Source organism: Hermetia illucens, chromosome 5 (assembly GCF_905115235.1).
Source record: "Hermetia illucens chromosome 5, iHerIll2.2.curated.20191125, whole genome shotgun sequence".
Lineage (NCBI taxonomy): Eukaryota > Metazoa > Arthropoda > Insecta > Diptera > Stratiomyidae > Hermetia > Hermetia illucens.
In genome coordinates this window covers 46,219,969-46,237,265 of record NC_051853.1, presented here as the reverse complement: position 1 = coordinate 46,237,265, position 17,297 = coordinate 46,219,969, and the positions used below count along the sequence as shown (strand labels likewise).

Below are 17,297 nucleotides of genomic sequence, written 5' to 3'. Positions count from 1 at the left end.
CACGAGCAGAAGACAAAGTCCACAGCTCTCAAACGTAACCGATCACTAGACGAGGTCGAACAAAAACACAAACGAGAAGAGTATGCAAGAGCTTGGACGCTAAGCAACCTCTGTAGAAAAGTAAGCAGTAACAGGCAGCCGACGACCTACGAAACCCTTCAGGGACGTAGCCAGGAGCCGCTCACGTGTAGCGCTGACGGATGGCAATTCGGCTAGCGGCAAGCTAGTGCCGGAGGTGTGGACCAGCGTTGACGCTAGGCTGACGGAGATGGCCATCGAGCATTTCCTGGACCTCAAAGCTGGACATACAGGATTCATCCCCTCCTTCGATTCCCCTCAGGTGGTCTGTGTGCTCCACATTATAGCTTGCGGATCAATTCTCCAAGGACTCTCTCGGTTCGTGCGTCGCTCAAAGTTATCCCATACGACGAGATTCCCAGGAGACCGGTCATTCGTTGGTGGCCGAAGATCCGCATGGATAAGGGCGACTGGGCAGTTATCAAGGAAGAGGAATCCCAGACGACCATCCAAGCTTTTCTTCTCTGAATAAACGGAGAGTGCATGGAGGCACTGGAAAAAGTAGACTGTAAAGTACGGTTCGTAGTCAGGAACGCAGAGGAAAGTGTTCCGTTCTGCAAAACCGGACGACGATCTGGATCCAATCGACTTCGCTAACGAGTTGTTGGAGGGAACCATCAAAGTGCTCCAAAGCAAATGATATAATTTATTCCACAGCACAGGAGACCCTGATTAGGACTGACCTAGAGCATGTATCCTCGCGAGGAAGTTTGCACGCTTTTCTGTGTTCGGACCTGAGTTCCGGCGACCTAATCGTGATAAAGTGGGGGCAGAGAACATGTATATTTCCTCGGTTTACATGGCTCACGACCGATCAGCCCCGTCAGACGAACTGCAACATTTGACGGCGAGCATAGCAGCAAAGAAAGCCAACCTGTTGATAGGCTGTGACGCCAATACAAGGCTTTGAGGCAGCTCGGAAATTAACGAAAAGGGTGACTCATTCTTTGCCATTTTTCCAACTTGGAGAACTGCGGCGGTTGGGAGGAGGTCCTTGATATCATCCTACTAACCGACAATGGGATTGTTAAGGTGGAGAACTGGAGATTGTTTGACCAGAGATCCTTCTTAGATCATAGTTGGACCCCAGAAGAATCGACTAGAGGAAGTTTGCTCAAGTTATAAACGACAAACTCTCCGATGCCCAAATTGGCAGGATGGGCACGACAGACGAATTGGAATCAAAGGCTCTGTAAGGGGCGTTCGATACCGCCTTTAAAGTCTCGCGCCTTTCTAAATACAGCAATAAAACACTGCTATCGTGATGGAATGAAAATCTGTAAAGTGTTGAAGACCCTAGAGCGCGTCCTGGACATCCACTTAAGGATGATTATGAAGAGAATGCCTTTTTCCAAGCCCCAGCATGCCACAAATCCACTGAAACCGCTCTCTACGAGGTAATTGGTGCGGCTGAAGGGTGCATTCAACAATGTTGGTACTAACGCCATCATTGAAGCCTTGACCAGTATCTTACGCATTGGATAATATCCAGGATAATCAAATCGGATCTGGAAGGCAACCACTGCATCAGAGCTATGAACAGAGGCACGCGCCAGTGATGTAGAAAATTTTGCGAATATTGAACAGGAGCGGGGTGAAAGTGATGGCGTATGCCGACGACTTAATATTAGTGGCAGGGATATTTCCCTCCATTATGAGTGACATGATGTAAGGAGCATTGTAAGCTCTGCATTCCTGCCCGGAAGATGCCCTTAATGCACCCCCTAGGCCTCCACATTAAATACGTTGCAGCATGCAGTGCCGTCAGACTCGATGAATCCGTATACAGGATAGCGAAGCCCTACGGTCATAGTGACATCCTAGACGAAGTACCTCGGGAAATCTGGGTATTCCCCATGGACCATGCCACACGCAAGCTGAACTTCACGAGAAACTTTCCTGTGGACTTTCCAACCAGGGCAGAAGGGAAGACCAGCGGCATGTTGCAAGATTAAGACCCAGTATTCTTCACCGACGAATCGAAGATGTTCTGTGGAGTCAGTGCTTATAACAAAATCCGGTCGCGAGAATTCTTGTGCCAGACGCGTGCAAATGCTTACAAGGTTACGGCGGTTTGTACGGGGTACTGGTTCATAGGGGACAATGCCGCTAGGCTCCGCATACCTTACAGTTCGCATTGCCGAAGCTGCGGAGAAGAGGGGGAACCCCTAGGCACTTTCTTTCCTCAGCTCTAGCTAGAGTATGGCTACGGACACTAAGTAAACCATTCTTTCGAGACCGTTGAGAGATTTCTAGTTGCAGGGGGAGAGAGCTACGGGCTGGTTCTGAAGACTTGAGCCGGCTGGGCTCTGCCTCCTTGCTCTTATAACAGCAATCATGATCTTAGAAGTTTGTGGATGCAAAACGGCGTACCGCAGCGGTCACTGATATCACCCTAATATGATTTAGGCGGCCAATTCACCGAGCTAAGACGTAAAATCAAGCGCTTAAATTAGGGGCTTTAATTTTAAATAGCATACAATCCGGTATCACGATTCAAATATATGCAAATATAATAAGATCACAAGAGCCCAAAAGCAATCATGAATGATCAAGAGATTACAAGAAGCAATTCATTATCCGGTCAGTATATATCATACAAGTGGTTTCCAAAAAATTTATCAATTACACAAATGACTTTGACAGTATCCTGTTTCCACCGCGATTCAAGAAATCTGATCTGTTGCACATCTGTCTCCTTTGTATGGCAAATTGTTCACAGAAGAACAGGTACTGAGTAAAAAGATTTCAATCATTGGTTTTGACTCAAATATGTGCTGTTCTATTCAATAACTGGTTTTAAATTTCATTATACAAGTTTCAAAAAAGGCCTTGTCCCTGTTGGAAAAATTGAGAGAACCAGTTTTTACAACCCAAATTTCGAGTCAGGTTAACACAAAGATTTAAAACCAGGACATAGACAAGAAAAGCTGGAAATCACTTGATGCCAGTTGCGGACTATACATTTTTAGATAACGTTCTTCTTAATTAAACTTCCGGTAAGTATTCAGAGACGTATAATGCGTAATTTTGTCCTGCTTGAACACCATGTCTTTTTCATTGACCATTCGCCATCTGTCCACTTGAAGCAGCAGAGATTATAGTAGATAACGCCCTTACAATCTCACCAAACAGTGGGCTTCAATCCTGGTTTGACTACCGTTTGGAACGCTTCGCCAGCTTTCGAACATCATTACCTCCGTTTCACATTGTCGTGTTTACTTCTTCTCCGTCACCAGTTACCATTCGCTTCAAACACGATTGAATATCATTCCTTTTAATCAAAGATTCGCACTTCGGCCTAGGTTAGCTCTGAATATAAGACAGGTTTTACTTCGATATAATTCATACTCATATCCTGTTTACGATTATGTTATATAAATGGAACGATTAACACCTGTCGACATTTTCAGTCACGCTGCTCCCAGGGCAGAGTGTCTGATGAGTTGCCTCCGCCCTGGTCGAAACCATCAGTCAATTTTATTTTATTCGCAAATTATCATCTAGGTTTTTTGCGTATGCGGCATCCGAACACCGAGCTTCTTAGGCGATGCCGTGGCAACCTGCATACCAATTTATTTCCCCCTTTTATGTACCTTAACATATTTTGTTAGTGACCATATCATAAGTTCAGAATAAACATATATGGTCCCCAAGTCCCCTAAACAGAGTATACCACGTATACTACACCTATGCACCATCGGTTCCGATTCGAAGAAATTCACTTTATTTAACTTTAGGTCTTCCTGAGAAGAGTACACTTCTGCTTTTCTGTTTTGCGCCATGTGCGACTAGGGCAACCCACTCGTCGAACACTCTGGAATACTGCATCTCATACCATTCTTAAAGCGCGACCTAACCACTGCTACTTCCTCTGCCCTCTAATTAACGCATCTACCGGTATCTCACCGGTACGCCAACCCAGATCATGGTTCGAGATTTGCCCAGGTCAGAGTACACCGACGAAATGATGGAGGCAGGCGTTAATTAAGGATTGGATCTTTTGGGTAACAGTGGTAGTCATTTGCTGCTCCCTTATTTTATAATGGATAGAGCGCTGGCGCGGAACAACCGGAACAACTTGATGTTGGCACTGATGTACCTGTTCTGTGGGGAGACCGTCAATCCCAGCGGCCTCACCGAGATTATTTGACTTTCGTTTGAAGGAGTAAGCTTTATCCGTGGTAAAATCTCATCGTCGTCGATCGAGACACGGTATACGGTAGCGAAATCGTAATTATTTGCGATAGCTTCTGCTTCCCTCATGAATACAGTTGCAAATTCTTACCTGTTACGGTACACGCTACTCTTCTCAAAATTTGCCTTAAAATCTCAACTCAAGGGCGTCACGTTCGCTCTCACTTGCAGCAATAAGCACCTTTAATTGCCTTCAGGACATGGCCAATGGTCATCAATATTCACCAACGGGCTGTTCGAGATGTCTGCCGCCCGATCAACAAGATACGTTTTTCCACTCTCTCTTCCCAACTCTGTGCCTGAGCAGTGTGCCACCAATGACCAGTCGGCAGAAGCCACAAATCTTTCACCGTTGCTATTATGGTCCCCAAGACTAGGTTTCCCCCATAATATGTCTGAGCAAGGTGTTATGAGCCTTGACATTCAGATCACCCATCATGATCGCAATATCACCTTTAGGAAGCCTCTAATGGGCTGCCATTGGGGTATAACACTATACTATTGTGGTATCCATATTTTTCTTGATTGTGGGATCGTTTCTGGATTGCGCACATAGCGTCGATGGTGCCGCATCAAATCAGGCGGCGTCAAATCCCAGCTCCGTGGCAGTATCATTAAAACGATTGTTGAACACCATGTGTAATGAGTCCTTAGACTTAACTCCTGGCTTCAAAAGTGGGTTATCATGCCTCAGTTGCACCCACCTTTTTTTCATTTATATTCTTGTTCTATATAGTTCCTTGTTTGGACTTTAATTTTCCAATAACCAACGAGCAAGAAGTATAAAAAGATCCCCTTTGATGTAATGACTTTCACGAATATCAACACAGTATTGAAATCCGCATTAATTCAATTGATTTTGACACCCCAAATACAATCCTCGAATTCCCAAAAGTTCAGCTCGCATTGACCTACTAATAATTTCATACATAGGAAAAATGTGCTATTCATAGTTTCAGGACATTTTATTTTTAGATTTATCGATTCTTACTCGAATCTTGCGTGCACAATGCTTCCTATTCGAACCGAAACGATAAATTTAATGCTTATCGTCACAGGAAATATTCAAGAAAGAATTCTTTGGAATTCCTCCAAGTAAAGGTGGAATAATGGTGTAACGTAGGAAGTGCGTAAAGTGCGAAATGATTGACGGTTTCTCTCAGGGAAAGAGAATGCTTTTGAGGGAATGTTAATTGTGTTCTTATAATTGGAAAACGTCTTAATTGTCGACACTTTTACTGGGAATGTATCAAGTTCTTTCTTATTTTATTATAGGTTTTTAAAAGAGATACAAATCTGGGGACTATAAAAATTTGCACTATCCCTGTCCAGAAAAGACTGAAGAAAAATAGGGCTATTAAAGTATAAATGTAGCTTGGATGTAAGCAATCTAATCCTTATCATTCAGATCGATGTCTGCACTATTAATAACGGTACCGTCACTGGTAACAAGGAGGAATGCGCAATGGTCTTTCCATAGAAATGTGTCGATATCTGTGTTTGCTAGAAAATGACTACTCGTCACAAAGCTCTATAACGTGAGGAGCACGCTGTCCGCCGCGGATTGAATGACACAATTTAGCAAGAAAAAGAGAAATAGCCTCATTCAACCATGATACTTGGCTTTGGAGTAACGATGTCTTAAAGAAGGGTTATGAAAGGAAACGCCTCTGTTATATGGTCACTTTGCAAGTTGGCCTTTGTGGTAAACTACATCCGGAGCGGCTGGTAAAATCTATATTGCCTTGTCAAAAACAAACACAGGATATGGAATACTTTCCGTACGCTAATGATAAGAAGGATATATTGCTTACCGGCCGCAAGAAAGCACAATTGTTTCACTATGGAAGCTCGGCAGAATGTTTAATTTATCATCCGATCTGGTTGTTATTATTCGTGACATCGTTTCAACTACCGTAAACCAAGCCGGGCTTTTCAAGAGCTGCGGAACTATTTACACAATATACTCTACGCTGAGTTAAATTGTTTTATCGTGATCCGAAATCTAAAGTTCGAAGTGTGGCAGGTATTTCAAAACCATCCTGCGTCTCTGTTGACGTTCATAAAAGAAGCGCTCTGTCGCCACTCCTTCTCGTTCTTATCACCGACCCTGTCTTACGGGAAATCCAGCGTCCAGCATCCTACATATTGCTCTATTCGAATGATAATTAATGTATCAGTTCAACCTGAAGGAAGTAACGATCTACAAGTGCCATTGTTCGCAATCAAACCAACGAATTTCCAAAATCCAAAATCTACCGTCTACCGTCTGTCGTTACTCTTATCACCTTCTATGGTTCCTAGCGCTGGCCGGTTACCAAATTAAACGTCGCCTCGCGGTAATTGAAATGAAATGTTGCATGTGGCGGAATGAAAACTTTGGCGATCTATATGGGGTTGCATCCATCGTGGAAAAGTTACGAAAGAGGCGTATTCGATAGCATGGTCACGTAATCCACGCTGACGGGAATTCACCTGCTAAGATTGTTGTAATGGGAAGTTATGCAAAGGCCGACGAAAACAGTGATGGCTTAATACGATAGGTAAACATTAAAGAACTTCACGGCTCCATCCTGGCCAAACCTGGGACCGAGAAAAGTGGTGAATTCAATCTAGACATGCGGACGGCAAAGAATACAAAGGCTAAAGAATATTAGATTCAGGTTCTCATTCACAAATGAGGGGACTGACATCCGACAATATAAATCTCCCCGCCGCCAATTACATTTAGTTTAATATCTTCTGGGTCTTCCATAAGATTTTAACTACTTAGCTGTCCGAGAATCTAGAACTCTTCTTAATGTTGGTGAGTTTCGACAATAGTAGGGGGGTACCTTTCGCGTCAAGATGCCAAACAAATTTAAAAGAAGATATTTTATTTTGACAGTGGCGTATATTTTGAACCAGTTGCTCCATTTTTCAGTACGAGGAGGAATCCAGAACAGACTGTTCCTAAACTAAAAAAAAATTGTGCCCAAAAACGGAAAGGTCTTCAAGCGAAAAATTTAGCTAACAGCATTTATTCTGGATGAAAACATGGGTCTGTGAAAGCACTAAAATCCCTAATTATGCTAGGGTGTTTTTTTTCTTGCCTATAAAATATGAATACCCAATTTTCACAGATAATTCTGCTTCCACCCTTCTAGTTAACAGCTAAAGCATGTTACAACATACGTAGGAATATAAATGTTACATGTTGTGTCATATTCTACGAGACTCTAAAAACAACACATAGACCTTCCTAATTTTGTAAGAATTATCTCAGTCAATTTGATCATACCTGTAATAATATAACTCTTACAAAAATTAAAACGCGGTACCTAATAGTTGCTTGTATTTTTTTTTTTTTGCAGCTGCCTATCAACGAACATTCAGATTATTTGCGGAAAAAGAAGTAAGTTTTCCTGATTTGACTCCCTATGACCAATTCATTTCTATAAATAACCTCGAGGTTACATTCGTTGTCTGTATTCGGTGCTCAGCAATCAAAGTCATGAAAGGTTACGGGCAACGTAGAAAGAAAGCGATGCTTTCTAATTTCATAAATGCATTTCACCGCATTTGGATCCATTTATCCAATAGCTTTGTTAATAATAGTTGGATTTCCTTCAAACTTTACAAAATTATTTATTATATTATTACTTATCATCAGCATCAACGGCGCAACAACCGGTATCTGGTCTAGGCCTACTATACTATTATTAACTTTATTTAAGCAGATATCGGGATAGGATATATTTTGAGACCCAGATTTCAGACGGATGCTTTCGGTTGGATAGATTCTGAGAACAAAACCTTTTACACTTTCGGGACGTATATTTTGAGCCCTCTTGCCCCTATGTTTCACCCAATATGAGAAATAAGGCTGTACTGTAAGGCTGATCAGATGTACTGATCAAAGGCTTTCATGTGGTACGTCACATGAAGATATTCGGTGAAAAAAATTTGACATTCTCCCTTTCGCATGCATGGGAAGTCCACTCTTAAAATCGATATAAAATGGCGTGCTATATGTAAAAGGACCCATAGACCACATGTACTCACTAACTTTCTTGATAATAGGTTCAGCCTTTTTCGATCGCACATCTCTCATCATGCGCAGATAAAGGAATGCTCCGCGGATGCGTATAAGCGTGGCTATGAGAAGTACCCTTAGAATAAGAAACCAATATAGAGGAAGAAAGGAGAGAAAAATTTACGGTTGTGGGGCTCGGAACATCAGTACCGGAAGAAATGTCAAAAATGCGTTAAATTCAGCCAGCTGGTAGTGGTTAAAAAAATCTCATTGGCTATTACGGGTCTCCTCACTTATTTGACTAAGCTTCTCGAAAGTTACCTCTTGGAGAGAGCACTTTGGTACGAAACGAATGAGGGCCCCAAGTAGTAGTACCACAGGGCTCAGTGTTGGATCCTCTCCCGTAAAACGTGATGTACAATGGGGTCCTTGCCCTTCCTGTGTCAAAGGAGGCCAAGATAGTCGGTTTCGCTGATGACCTAGCTGTGGCTGTCGTCGCGAAACAACGAGTGTACGCTAACAAAATCATTAGCGCTATAATATCGTGGCTCGAAATGGTTCATTTTGACCTTGCGGCACAAAAGGCAGAGACGGTATTGATTACGATACGATTAGTATTAGTTTTGGTGGCCACATCATCACTTCAATACCTGGGGGTAGCGATTGACGCTAAAATCAACTTCAAGGGACACCTGGACTGTGCTTGTGGGAAAGCGGCAAATACTAGCGCATCGTTAGCGTGGATGATGCCTAACATTGAAGACCCAAGATACAGTCGCAGATTACTTGCCACCGAAGTGGTTTGCTATACACTGTTATACGCGGTGCCAGTTTGAGAGGAAGCTCTAGCGTGTGAGAGCAATAATAAGAAATTTCAGACAACCCGGTTTTGTGTCGAAGTCCACCAAATCGGAATCCCTAAAAGTTGTCTGGCGTCCTGACCTACGCCATCGCTCCATCTCAGGCAAGGTCTGCTTTGTCTTCTTATTCTACCATATATATTGCCCTATAAACTTTCCGGGCTAGATTATCCTCATCCATGCGGATTAGGTGACCCGCGTGCGTGATATCCCTTTTTAAGGTTTTGTGTAAACACAAAACCTTATTAAAATCGGTTTACTGTCTGTCTGTCTGTCTACTCGTCACACGCATTTTTCTCGGAGACGGTTATAGCGATTGACACCAAATTTAGTAGAAAGGTGGGAACTGTGAACGCTCACGCATACAGTTAATTATATCCTTTTCCGTCGAATTTAGGGGGGGGGTCCCCATACATGCAAAAGGAGGGTGTAACATTTTTTTTCATCAAATATAGTCATGTGGGGTATCAAATTAAAGGTCTCGATTAGTACTTTTCAAAGCCGATCTTAGTTTTGACATTCGTTGGAAGGGTGGGGAGCGCGGGCGGTTGAAAGTGATCACATCTTTAAGGGGGCCATTCTCAGCAACTACCAAACCGAAAAATCTGAAAAAATCAGGAGGCTGCCACTATATGGTGCCTGGGCTCCGAAATACCTTCCATGCCGATATCTGTTTAAATAAAGTTAATAATAGTATATTACTACATTTTTTTGTAATTGGTTAGAAACCCCCCTTAAGTTTATCCTATTATAGTACAGGCTATCCTAGTATATAGGCTATAGTATAGAGCATGATCTTACCAAGTTTTACTAACAAAGTTATAATACCTCAAATTTGTTGCTTCTTTGAAAATTGAAGACTATGAATGTCAATATCACCCGAAAGTGGATACTCTCACATAATATATGGATATATTACGTGCTATGTACTAAGAAATACACAAAACCTTTCGTACCTGAAGCGTCCAGCTTCCGGTTTCCCGACTTGTTTATGTATGGTGAGAGTAATCGGTGGAGAGTAAACATGACTTATCGCTTAGTGACACTAAGGGTATGAGGCGCCTTCAGAAAAATCTCAGGTAGCGTGTGCTATTGCGTGAATGATCCCGATCGACATTCACGCTGTTTGTTCGGGAAAAGAAGAATGAATCGACCTGAAAAGGATACCGCGAGATTAACTACCACCTGATCCAATTCCTGTCAGAGCATGATGACAGGAAGTATCTGCACCAATTCAGGTTGGATAATTCTCCCTTTTGCCCTGAATGTGGTTGCACACCTGAGGGCACGGGTCATGACATGTCTACTGTCCACGATTTTCCTCAGAATGGAAGAGCCTGGAAGACTCTCTGAAAATCAGCATAAGTCCGCAGAATATCGTCGGAAAAATGCTAAGGTCGAATGAAAACTGGTGTACGGTCAACGGTCAACTCCGAAATGAAAGCGATTCAGGGGAAACTTGTCGTCGCCACAAAGTAATATTCCACGGCGATGCGGTGGGGGAAGGTGATTTTAGTGGGTGAAAATCGCACACACAGCACAACATCTTTTTACGATTTCTACCTCCAGTGTATGCTAAATGGATTCCACGTATGTTGCCGGAGAAGCAAAAGCGAAAATGTACTCATGTTCTCAAAATAGTACAAACTTAAGGAGCTCCATAAAAATTCCCTGAATTTTTGGGGATATTAAACAGGGATTAGAAAGCATGCATTCAACATAAATTTTAGTTAGTTTATTTAATTTCCAAACAACTTAGAAGAAAACCAATTATATTTTCCGTTAAAATTTTTATAAAATCGAATTCTTTGGCGCACTTTTGCTGTAGCATTTGCTAATGGGCTTCTAAAAGCTTGTACTTGAAGCGTAAAAATTGATTCAGCTTGAATCTAATGTTCTGAAATATTTCAGTACTTACATATGTTCTTCATCTGAAACGTATACCTTAAGTTATTTGAATGAGTTTCAGTTAAATGAAATGGAAATTCAAGTAGAAATTATAGAGTAGACAACGAAGATTGTGGATCAAGTTTGACGATTTAGTTATCAAAACAAGATACTGACTCTCAGTATTTGCAGTTTGAGTGATTCAGTAAGAATGACTGAGATGCATGCCCTGGAATAGTTATTCATTGACATAACAGTGTAAACTGATCCCTCAGAACACTTTAGAAATTTAAGGAGGCAAGTCCAGAAAATTTAAAGATTCCCTTAGCATATCCTGTCTGTTTCTTTGAATTATTCTCGTCGTAGGGAAAATATTCTAGAAACAACGATTTCAGCCTTTGCCACAATAGTACGAAGCCGGATCTTATGTTATTCCAAGTGGCATTAGTCCACAAGGAAATAAGTGATCCAGAAGGACGAGTGCTTCAGTGCGGGTGACGAGACAGTATTGCCTCTCAAATAATCCAAGTGCGCTAAAGTGCGTTAGTGAAAACAAATAAAACATTAAGAGAACAGAACGAAACGAACGACGAGTGGAATACAACAGAAAAAAGGACAACGAATCAACTTTTACCTTGAGTAATCGGATAACTGAATATTAAGTGGCTCATCTGCACTCGATCCTTCTTTGACGAGTCTTTCAACTATCTTACTTCGAAGTCGTTCCTATTTAGTAGAAAGAAAGTTCTCATTAGCTTTTCATTCGTTACAGGACAGTTTGATTTCAGTGAAAATACAAAACACAAAATTTCGGGAATGACAAATTCAAAACAATGAAAAACTCGGTCGGCACAAGAACACCAAAACGTGAAATTAAATAAAAAAAAATAATTACACGATAAAGTATATTTTCATCAATACTAAAAATAAAAGTAAAATTTATTCAGGTACAATGTGCAAAATAAAACAACCGACAATTTTTCGATTTCATAAAATCGCAAGCGTCAAAAATCTTAGAAGCCGAAGATTGGGACGGATCCGAGACGGAGACTTCCTCATTTAGTTGAGATTACAATAATTTCTTTCGTGAAAACCTCCAAACAGTCTTTTTGACATTTTTTGAATGCGTAATGTGATAAGCGGGTCTACATTATAAGCTATAACAATTGAACAATTTCACAAAACCGAAAAAGCAATCTTGGCACAAAAAACGCTCGAATTGAAACGATTAGATCAAAAAATTGTTATTTCTATCTTTAATCGAACTTCTTCCATTCATACGAGCAGAGCAGAGGAGAGGCTGAAGAGGTCTACTAAGAAAATCCAGAAAGTTTGAAGATACTATTTTGATTTCCCCTAAATTTACTTTTTTCCTTTGCACAAGTGTATTCTGCCGGGTAGTCCGAAAATGCGGTCAGTGCAATAAATTGCTAGTTCAACTTATTGAAAATCTGAAGATGGCAGTGTATGAATTCTTTCTATTCTCATTGTTAGCGTTCCACTAAAATGCTGTTTTCTACCCTTGAATCTAACTGACGAGGATAAAGCAGTGAAAAGTTTAGAATAAATTTTCAACGTAATTCTCGCAAGGAGAAAAGCATTTAAACGGTTTTCTCGACTAGAATAGCTTTAAATAGACATCCCTCCTCCTCTGCTAATTTCTTCATTTTCTGAGCTTTCCTCTCGCGACGTTCGCGTTTTCTAAGACGTTTAATTATTCGAAACAATCTTTCTCGTTTCTTTACTTTAACAGGACTGTCGTCACAGTAGTCGTGCAGTGTTTCACAAAATGCTCGCCCAATGCTCTCGTAATCCTGAAAATAGATAAAAGGAATTTTGTTTAGATGTAGCCGTAAAGATGTTGCATATTAAGTTGTTGAAATGAAAATTAGAGTATCTTTTTGCAAGACTTGTTAACTATGGAATTGAATGGATTGCTTTACAAGTATCACCACATTATATTATTACCAGAATATTGACCATATTTGTGTTCAGAGTACCTTCTGACTTTTTAATGACACGGGTCAACACATTACCTAGTATATATTTTCGATTAAAATGTTTTCATCGTTTGGCAATTGAAGAGGCTTGCCTGTATTAGAAATTGACATAATCAATAAGCTCCAATAACTAGGGAGATCGAATTTTAACCCGTTTCGTAAAGGTCAGAAAGATAAAGAAATTCTAGTAAAACATATCCAGAACATCCACAATTTCTTCGATAGTCAGTCGTTTAAACAGATTTTCTTCAAATCCAGTATCCTAGTTTCCGACTGAATCAATCCTTATTAATTTCAATATTCTCTAGAATTTTACTTCTGGTGGTGCCTCAAAATTTGACACCACCACATGTGCGCTTCAGGCGAAAATCACTCTATTTGTTAATGATGTCGAAAACATTTGAGAAGTGAATGAAAACTATTATAAATGAAGGGACGATTTATGCGCTGTTCTCAGTTCTCTCTCCAATCGAGAAATATATTATGTGCCTTTCCAATATTTTATGATCGACGAAAATTCCTGAAGTTCCCTCTGGCATTCTACCGTAAAGCTCAGACTGGTTTATCCCCCATTTGAGTGAAACGTGACCTTTCATCATTCCAATGATTGTACCCTCAACAGACCCTTAAAATGTGAGCGCTGCTTTCATGGCTGTTATGGTTGTTTTCCTTATGTGATAAGTTAATTTTCTCGAGCGTAATTAAGACTTCTTGGTATGTACGGTATGAAAATTGAATCTTCCTCTTTTTTTTGTAATAGTACTACCCCTGAGTCATATCGTTTGCAGTATAATAGGCGGCAAATGGTTTGGACAATTAGCAGGAAGTCAAGACCAGCATTTTGGTCTACCAAGAAGTAAGTCTACATTGCTGTGCGAAGTGAAGTTGTTGGTGTGCCTCTCGGTTGGTCTGATTGCCTTGGCATTCCAATTGTATCAGACGGGTCAAAGGTAGCGAAGTTCATTCATTGGCTTACCCTGAAGTGGGTGCCGTGGCCAAATCTTTTTCTTCCTATGAAGGTACTTCTAACTAGGCTGGTAAACTGCTGGACATGGCCATTGGTGTCTTTGTCATCGATCGAGACAGCGGAAGCATGTCCTGAAATATGGACGCGTCTAGTAGTTTCGTTACTTAATCTAATCCATGAATGTCAAACTAAATTGGCAAATCTACTCCCTGAATTTCTCCACGAAAAACTGAGGATCTGAGCCATTTGCTTGAAGAAGAATATTTAGTCAGGCATTTAAGAGAGTCCCTAGTTCTGAAAATGTCGGAAGCACATCGCGTAAGCTCACATTTTTGTCGTACGGCTGTTTTCAAAAGCAGTAGTTTTTGCTTCCTAAAAACCTAGAAAAATGCCTCAAATTAAGATCCCGGATTTGGAAATCACAGTCGAGTAGTATAAAGTTTCTACCGCCGTTTGGGCGTTCGCCATCAATCATAGTAAAAACATAAGAAAATCAATAAGGTTTGACCGGCTAATGTCAACTTCAGCGAGCAAGTAGCTGAATCAAGAATAGCGACCGTAGGTATGCTCGCGTCCAATGCTATCGCTTCCGGTCCGCCGAAATCTGCTTCTGTTTAACCATCAGTTTCTGAAAACCTTACACTCTTCCTCTACTGTTCTATACCGTGCGATTTTAGGACGACCCGTTCATCGGCTCCTCTGAGCTTCCATTGCATAGCATACAATATAATCTACCCACTGCCACTTTCGCCCCATAATGAACACATTTCTAGGCAACTCTCCCGTAAACCGACTTAAGTCATGATTCGATTTCTCAAGGCAGAAAACATCGATGACACGTCGGATATAGGTGTAAACAAAGGCTTGGACCTTTTAAGCAATAGTGGTGGTCACCTTGCAAGTGTCATTCCCATATAACAGCACGAAGGGAACGTTGGGTCGGAGCAACCTCAAATTGATGAGGTGTCTGTATTTTTAAATTTTGAACAAAACAGTAGACGGATTTAGCGCTGCTAATGAGTCGGGTGAACTAGACTATCAAGATAGAAAAACTGATCAACACTTTCGCTGTTCTGCCCGTTGATCCAAATAGGAAGAGTGCGATGACCAATCAGACTGAACCATACATAGTTTTCTTGATGTTTATCTTCAGTACGGCTCTGCCTGCCTTTTTTTTCCAAATTTGACATTTGGCCAAAGTCCATGACTCGGTGAGCAAATAGATGTTATCAGTGTAGTCGAGGTGTTTGAGGAAAAATGTCATAGTCCATTGAATTCGTCCACATCATCCGGACTAAGCAACATGAAGAACGTCACCGATAACAAGAAGAAATAATATCTTTTATAAACTGCAACTCTAGCGGACACCGCTTTAGACCTGAAAATTCTCTGAGATATGACATTTTGCGCCAGCGTGACATATGCTGACTAACTGATATAACTATTAGCTTCTCCGGAATCTCCCCCTCCTTTCAAAAGCTTTCTCGAAACCGATGAAGAGCAAATGAAGCTAAATGTAAACTCTGCACACTGTTCCATGATGATATCGTCAATGTGGGACAATCCGAAGTGGCAACCAGCCTGCTCATTGTCAATTAAACTTTAAGATGTTCTTTGATGCGTTCCAGGATTAGTTTAGCTACTAACCCCGCGACCGCGGGGAGCCTCGAGATACCTTTCCAATTGTTACACTCAAAAGGGGTGGTCTTTTAAATCTTAATCATCCCCTTCTGAAAATCTCTGGGCAACGTTTCGAATTCCCAAGATTTTCTTATGAGTGAAAGTAGCAGATATGCAGTAACTACAGTTGTAGCGATAAATAAGTTTTGTGAGGAGACCGTCAAGCCCTGCGGCTTTATTTCATTTGGGTGTATTGATTTTCGAGCAAGACAGTGCGGAGAACGTCATCGATAACAAGAAAGGATAGTATCGGCAATTTTGCGGGATTCCGCTTTGAATTTAAATTTCCTTAGACATTTTGCATAATCATTTGCCGCTTTGATAATGACTATTAGTTTTGGCGCCACTCGCTGTTGACGATGTCGAAAGCTTACTCGAAATCGATGAACAGCAGGTGAAGGGGAAATGTGAACCTCCGTACGCTGCTCTAAAAGAATCCGCAGGGTGATGATGTGATCAATGCAGGAGGATCGAGAGCGAAAACCAGCCTTTTCTCTGTCGTTTAAAGTTTTGAGAGGTTCTTTAATGCTTTCCAGGATAATTTTAGCTATTATCTTGGCGATGGCACAAAGCAAGCAAATACCCTAATTGTCACACTCAAGACGGGTGCCCTTATTTGGAGTCGTAACGATCATCTTTTGATCTGATTTGATTTGATTTGATTTATGGATGAGTGGAAAATGTAGCTCTGCGGATATGGTTAAAGCGGCGTTGAACAACCCGCGCGTCTCTTATTTCGCACATCCAGAAGGCAAATTCTAAGTCTACTACGCGATGTAGTCGATGTTATTAAAGGTACATTGCCTGTAAACTAATCCAGCTAACCTTATGGCAGACTATGTGCTCGAACAATGTGACACCAACAACAAAAACAGCCGCCAACCTCTCAGCATTATGTGTACGGTCCCTAAAATCGTGTTTCTCCAACAAATGTTCCAGCAAGGTGTTATTAAAGCCTACTTTGTCATTCAGATCTCCCATCACCATCACAATGTCGTCTCCTATATGAACCTCGGTTAGACTGTATTGATTTGCTTATAGGGAACCTCCTTGTTCTCTACACTGGAAGTCTCCATTGGTGCGTAAAACTGCACTATTTAGACTCCTTATCCAGCGCAAAAGGACACGGAATCCAATTGTTCACATTTCGGGTAGGGACGAGGTAAGTAAGTGGCCCGTAACCCATGCGGTTTATGGATTGGTGTGTCGATGTCGCCTAGATGGTTTCCTTGTGTGTGTTTCCCCATCTTATTTCAGCAGGAAATGGATCCATCCAAACGATTGAGTGGATGCCTCTACTTACCTCCTCCTCACTTCCTTGACGAGCAGACATAGATTAGTCGCCCAGAATGTTGCCCGTGTTTGCTTTCACCAAGCTCCCTGTAGAGGAATTTTGAATTAAGATTCATTACCATTAATCGGAAATGAATATTTAGGGAAGCCCTGCCTTTGGTTTCCGTTGGCATGTGGGAAGCCATAAACAGCTGTGCAATGTCTGTTGTAATGACAGATGCTGCCATTTGCTTGCAGTAACGCGCAACAACCACGTGGGCACACACCAATGCAGTGCATCACATATACGCACTAATTTTGGTCGCTCAATTTCCCTCACG

The 17,297-nt window shown here is 41.4% G+C and overlaps 2 protein-coding genes across 8 annotated transcripts in view; one reads left to right on the top strand and one right to left on the bottom strand.

Moving 5' to 3' along the window:
* LOC119656544 (glutamine-dependent NAD(+) synthetase) overlaps nt 1-17,297 on the top strand; it is a 222,357-nt gene that overhangs the window by 32,954 nt on the left and 172,106 nt on the right. Inside the window, exon 2 of one of the 2 annotated variants that reach the window (XM_038062901.1) lies at nt 7,629-7,669. The exons of the other annotated variant lie outside the window; for it this stretch is intronic. The gene's annotated coding sequence lies outside the window, so the exon portion shown is untranslated. The remainder of the gene's footprint in view (nt 1-7,628; nt 7,670-17,297) is intronic. 2 annotated transcript variants of the gene reach the window in all.
* Nucleotides 1-17,297, bottom strand: part of LOC119656542 (cytosolic carboxypeptidase Nna1) — a 183,480-nt gene that overhangs the window by 20,409 nt on the left and 145,774 nt on the right. For 5 of the 6 annotated variants that reach the window (XM_038062898.1, XM_038062896.1, XM_038062895.1 and 2 more), the window contains 2 exons: nt 12,681-12,851; nt 11,672-11,763 (listed from right to left, as the gene is read on the bottom strand). In XM_038062898.1, the coding sequence (XP_037918826.1) occupies nt 11,672-11,763; nt 12,681-12,851 (263 nt within the window). The remainder of the gene's footprint in view (nt 1-11,671; nt 11,764-12,680; nt 12,852-17,297) is intronic. The other variant, XM_038062899.1, reaches the window with a different exon arrangement.